At 43.4% G+C, this 6000-nt stretch overlaps 1 protein-coding gene across 4 annotated transcripts in view; it reads right to left on the reverse strand.

The window, feature by feature from the left end:
* The window catches only part of TMEM26 (transmembrane protein 26), a 64443-nt gene extending 59702 nt beyond the window's left edge, over positions 1-4741 (reverse strand). Inside the window, exon 1 of one of the 4 annotated variants that reach the window (XM_061405078.1) lies at positions 4482-4741. In XM_061405078.1, the coding sequence (XP_061261062.1) occupies positions 4482-4483 (2 nt within the window). In that variant the 5' untranslated portion in view covers positions 4484-4741. Of the gene's footprint in view, positions 1-3810; positions 4419-4481 lie in introns of those variants that run through there. The other 3 variants (XM_061405075.1, XM_061405077.1, XM_061405079.1) reach the window with 3 other exon arrangements.
* Positions 4742-6000: the final 1259 nt, after the last annotated feature.

Raw genomic sequence — 6000 nt, forward strand, 5'->3', positions numbered from 1 at the left:
GGCTGAGTCCCTTTGCTGTCCACCTGAAGCTGTCACAACATTGTTAATTGGTTATACTACAATATAAAATGAAAAGTTTTTAAAAAATAAAGCATTGATACTAATTTTTATCTTAAATGAATGTAAGTGAATAGCAGATGAAATTAATAAATACTAGGGGAAAAGAACCAAATTCCACCAGCACACATTTCTTGGACTTCATGAGGAATGTGTCACTGGCTTCCCTTCTTTATCCTATATGATCCCAACAAATTAAGCTTTTCCAACTGGCAAGTTCTTACTGCTGATGTAATGTTGCCTGTCCCTGGACAGCTGAGCTCAGCAGCTCTAGTTCCATTTTTCCTTTCCAAAGAATAGCTAAAGAAACATTCTTTGGATAAGTGTAATATGTTTGCTACGTTACAAGAAATTTTGTTCACATTTTCCTCTATAGCTCTGTTTATTGCCCCATTATTTCTATCGATTTGATTTATTTGGGGCCAGGTGCAAATTTTAATAAAAAGAAAAAAGTTCAGACCAGCCCAGAGCAGTCTAAAGGAGGCTTATAGATCTAATGTTTCAGAAAAGACACTTTCATTTCATGTATGCACGGAGTTTAATCCACCGTTCAGACCTCGATTGATGGATTGATTTTTAATATGACAGGGTTTTCCCTCTTCCTCCTCCTCCTTTCTCTTCTCCTTTTTTTCTCCTCTCATTCTCTCCCTCCTCCTCCCTGCCACCCTCCCTCCCCTCCACCTCCCTCTTCTTGACTAGTAAATAGATAATGTATTTAAATGATACAAAGGATAATTCTTTGATAAGTTTGTTTTTAAAGAAACTGAGGCAATAATATATACAACGCTGTTACTTTATCCTGACAGTGTATCATGGACATTCCTCAAAGTCAATACTAAAACCTACCACATTATTTTCAATACCAGCAAAATATTCTATAGTATGGGTAGGCACAATTTTTCAACCAATCTCTAGATGAATGGTCAGGTCGCTTTCAGCTTTATTTTCCACTATCAAGATGAAATTTAGTATTTTTTAATGTATGTCTTTATATTCAGGTACTTTTGGTTCTATAGGGTAGAATAAAAAATGTAAGACAAATGGATTAAAAGATAACATATATATTTATATAGATCTCTATAGTAACATTTTCATAGAGGTATAGATACTGCCATAACTTTGTCTTTTAAAATATCATTTTAACATTCCATTTTCTGATTTTTTCCCTGAAATTCATGAAAGAACATTGTGTGAGCTTTGTCCACCATGCAAATGATCTTATTTATAGACTCAGTTGTAGTTGACAGCATCAGTAGAACAAAGTTTTACTAATCACATTTGTATTTAGATCATTTTACAAAGATTCCTTTGTTCCTGAATTTGTATAATAAACCAAGTCTATCAAGGTTTTTTTTTTTGTTTTTTTTTTTTTGTTTTTTTGGCTTATTCTCAAATATAGTCTAGATATTGAGTCCGCATTTTTTTTTTTTTTTTTAGTGCTATGTACAAGGTAGCTCAGATGGTAAAGAACCCTCCTGTAATGCAGGAGACCAGGGTTTGATCCCTGGTTTGGGAAGATCCCTGGAGAAGGAAATGGCAACCCACTCCAGTATTCTTGCCTGGAGAATCCCATGGCCAGAGGAGCCTGGTGGGCTCTAGTCCATGGGGTTGCAAAGAGTTGAACATGACTGAGTGACAAACACTTTCACTTTACGCACTTTTGCTATAATATAAAATATACATCGTGGGCCTATTCTGAAATAAAGGTGAGAATTGTTTTCTACTTTTTGGCTCTGAACCAATAGTTTATTGGCTAACTTCTCAGAGTTTTTTACCTTGAAAATGTGTCCGCTTGACATAGAATAATTTTTAATAAGAAAAAGTCTAGGATCTCGAAAAGACCATCTCTTTTGTATTCACTGATCATCAACATGTATCATTTCATCTAATTCATAATAACCTATAAGATATGTATTTATAGATAAGGGAACTGAGACTGGAAAAGGTTAAGTAACTTGTTCAATGCCTCACAGCAAGTAAGTAGCAAAACCCAGATTTTACTCCATTATCTGATTTTGAGTCCATCCTCTTTACACAAACATGCCCCTAGTTTCCTGTTTAACTTGACACATTGACCATCACCTGTTTCGGTCCCAACCTTTTTTCTTTTCTTAGTTTTAAGTTACACGTCCATCTTAGCAGCCAGTGGTCAATGGTGAAGGTGCCATCGACTAGAGTATTTGTACATAACTGGCATGCAATTTTGACTTAATGAACTGAGCCCTCTTGTCCACTCTTGGAGAAGAAAGAGGATGTTTCAGGGCCAGTTAAGCTCATCCTTCTGAGGCTGACATTTTTCCCAGATGATGGCTGCTGGTAGGACTACTTTCCATGGAACATATATCAGCCTCAGTCTTCATCCTCCTGTTACTGAAGATCTTTTCTACCCCAGCATGTTAAAGCTACTCAGTAAACACTAAATCAGTCTCATGTGAAATGCTTGCTAGATGAACACTTTTCTCCCTTTTGTTTCTTTAACCCTAAGGCGTATCTGGGAAACTAATACCATTTATCTTTGAGACTTCCAAAAGACACGCTGAAAAGTACCTCAGATCTCTCCTATTTAATAAGCTGTTAATGAGGGGAGGGTTAGTGATGTGGTTCTAGTCCTTATTGTATTAAATTAAGGTTCTACTTGAATAACTTCTTCACTGATAATTCTAGAAATTTTTCACCAGTGGAGAATTTAAGGAAGGGTTTCTTTATTTTAAGAGACAACACATTCTCTCCCTTGGATGGTCGTGAAATACACAGCCTGTTATAGTTTAATATGTAAAATCGTCAAAAGGATTTTTTTTTTTACTTAATATGCCACCATGTATATAATTCTTGAATTGGGTAATAGTATTTTCCTCTTTCTCATAGCAGTAGGTTTTTTTTTTTTTTTAATATGGACATACATGAAAACACAGACATTGTTTTTTTTTTAAAAATAATACAGGAAGAGGACTAACTCAGATAAGTTTGGGATGAAAATCTTGGAGTAGAGCGATAGAGATAGATGGTCTTGTAAATGGCAGGAAATCTTTCTCTCAATTCTCTGATTGCCATCCAAGTCTTTGGGGAGGAAATAAAGCATCAGACAGAACCCGTAGTATGGCACGTTGAGTTTAAGGCTGAATCACTGCCTGCTAGTCCCTTCCCCAGCATCACAACCCCTCTTTGACAAGATGGACTGACCATTAACCAAGGCTGTGAAGCAAGCCCGGAGGATACCTGAAGCTGATGCCAAGCCAGGGCGCCCTGGGCGCCAAGCGAAGCGGCTAAAACCACAGACGTGCTGCGAGTGACTTCTCGCCCCTGGACGCTGCCCGATGCGCACAAGCTCTCACACAAGTCTGCCCAGAGAAGGGCATTCCCATAGCTGCACGCACCCAGGCTAAACTGTGCACACTCACACCCCAAAATCAGAACGCAGAGGGTCTGACACCCCTGATGCGCTTTCCGCAGAGCAAGCAAGCGCTTCCCTTCTTTTTCCCGTCTTCCAAGTTGCCAACCCTGGGACTGGGTGGCACGTGGGTGCGACTCGAGCCTTCCCCGTGTTGCCCTGGGACCCTGGGGGCACTCCCGCGTGCCCAAGAGAAGCCCAAACAACCCGCGCTGCCTCGACGTTCCCAAAGAGGACAAAGGGGGTCCGCATCCCAGTAAAGAATCGGCAGCCTGCAAGGAGAGGGGCCCCAGGGCCTGCCGAGAGTGCCCCCGGGGAGCGTCCCAGGGACTCGGAGCGCCCTCCCTCTCCCGGGGTGCGCTCACCATTTGTAGCCTCTGCCGCGCTTGAATTTGAGGGTCAGCGCCGTTTCCAGAAAGAGCAAGAGATTAAGCAGCGCCAGCAACCAGTACCACGGCTCCTTCTTCACCACGGTCACTCGCCAGACTCCAACCAGCGAGTGCAGCACGAAGAGGAGCCGGGTGGCCAGAGCGTTGAGCAGGACCAGTCCCTCCATGCCGCCCGGCTGCGTGCGCTCTGCCCGCGCCCCGCCGACCCGGCCCGGAGGAGCCGGAGCCGGAGCCGGAGCCGGGGGCGGAACGTGACAGCTCCGAGACCTGCGGCGGCTGCAGTCCTCTCACCCTCCCAGAACAGGAGAGAGCCGCGCCCCTCCCCCAAACTTCCTGAGAACTCTCCAAAGAGAGGAGATGCTAGCCCCAGCTTTCCAGGCTTTCTGGGGAGTATGGGGCTGCCCTGCTCCGGCTCCCAGGCATTGTTCTGCTTTTGTCCATCTCCCCTCCCAATCCCTGAGGGTCCTCTTTCCATCCCTGCCTTGACCCTCCACCCTTCAGGCTTCCGTGGGGTCACCGAGAACTTCCCCCATTGGAAAGAGGAGGGAGGTGCACGAAAGGGTGTGAGGCTGCACACCAGGAAAGGGGAAGGGGCGCACACGGGGAATATCCCTTACTTTTCCACTGAAGTACTTTCATTCACTCACATGTTGTATAGGAACCGGGTCTCCTGATGATTCTAAGATGGGATGCAGGAGAGCCAGAGAATCTGCTGTCCAGGCAGACATACAGATCCAGCCCAATTTGAAGAATTAAAACTTCCCTGGGCTAGAGGAAATGAGGCGGACTAGGATTTTTCACAGAGCTCTCAGTACCTCACTTAGCAAGATAGGTAGCTGGGGTTAGCTCTACTTTGGGGACAAGTATTATTAAAGCAAAGGGATATTCTTTATTATGTCTCCCCAACCCTCACCCACTACCCTGACTATTTATTTCCTAAAGGAAATAGAGTGGCAAAACAGGAAGGCAGGGGGACAGTGCAGAGGAGATAAAAGATAAAGCCAGGCTTAGATTGGAAGGAGAAATTCATGGAGTGGGGAACTGTACCCTTGACATCAATGACTAATGAGGTACACTGCCTTTTCAGCATCCAAGGCAAAGAGGAAACTGGAGTCAGGGTTTTCCAAAACACCTCCATGATTTTTGTTTCCTTGTTTGGTCTCCTACCACCTGTACCACTATTTACTTAACATTTTTTCCTTAAATGAACTCAAATTTTTACTGAAATAATGTTTAAAGGAAACTTTCTATCACTTGTAAATGGAAGTGTAGTAGGCTACAAATGGGAGGTAATTGCAAAAATAAATAAGATAAAATGAAGCTAACTTACTGAGATCTGGTAGAGATTAACTATTACCTTCCAAGGCTCTGTGCCTCAGCTTCCCTCTTTCTGGGAAAATAAAAACATGCTGCTGCTGCTGCTGCTAAGTGCTGGGAAAGATTGAAGGCAGGAGGAGAAGGGGACAACAGAGGATGAGATGGCTGGATGGCATCACTGACTCAATGGACATGAGTTTGAGTAAATTCCAGGAGTTGGCGATGGACAGGGAGGCCTGGCGTGCTGCAGTTCACGGGGTCGCAAAGAGTCGGACCCGACTGAGCAAGTGAACTGAACTGAGTCCTGTTACTACCAAGCAGGAATACTCTCTTGCCCACATTAGTAAAATTAAAAAGTATAACTCAAAGAGAATATTTCTTGGTTAGGTTTATTCAACTGAAAGTCACCCCATAGCTTTCTTAAAATTAGGTTGAAATTTCTAAAGTATGTGATTACTGTCTTCATTAGGTGAGAAAAAGATCCAACTGCTTAAAAGAAGTTCATTTATTTCTGGTGATGTGATTAGGGAGATTTCTTTTGTTCCTGCGGGTCTACACTCTCCCATATCTTAGAGGAAACCCAGTAGTGATATCCTGGAGCTGTTTCTTTTGTGCCCTTCAGTGTAGGCTGATGGCACTGTGACCAGCAACTGTACAGGAGTGATGATGAGAGCACATAGAGCATACAGTGGGAGGTAGCAGGGTATGGACACAGGAGCCCTAGCCCTGAGTCAGCTGGCTGTCAGCTAACCCTAACCCTAACCCTAAAGAAAGTCAGCTGGACTCCTGGCTCAGCCACTTAGTTGCACTGTAACCTTTGTGCCTCAGTTTCCTCACCTGTAAATGGGG

This window comes from Bos javanicus, chromosome 28 (genome assembly GCF_032452875.1).
Source record: "Bos javanicus breed banteng chromosome 28, ARS-OSU_banteng_1.0, whole genome shotgun sequence".
Lineage (NCBI taxonomy): Eukaryota > Metazoa > Chordata > Mammalia > Artiodactyla > Bovidae > Bos > Bos javanicus.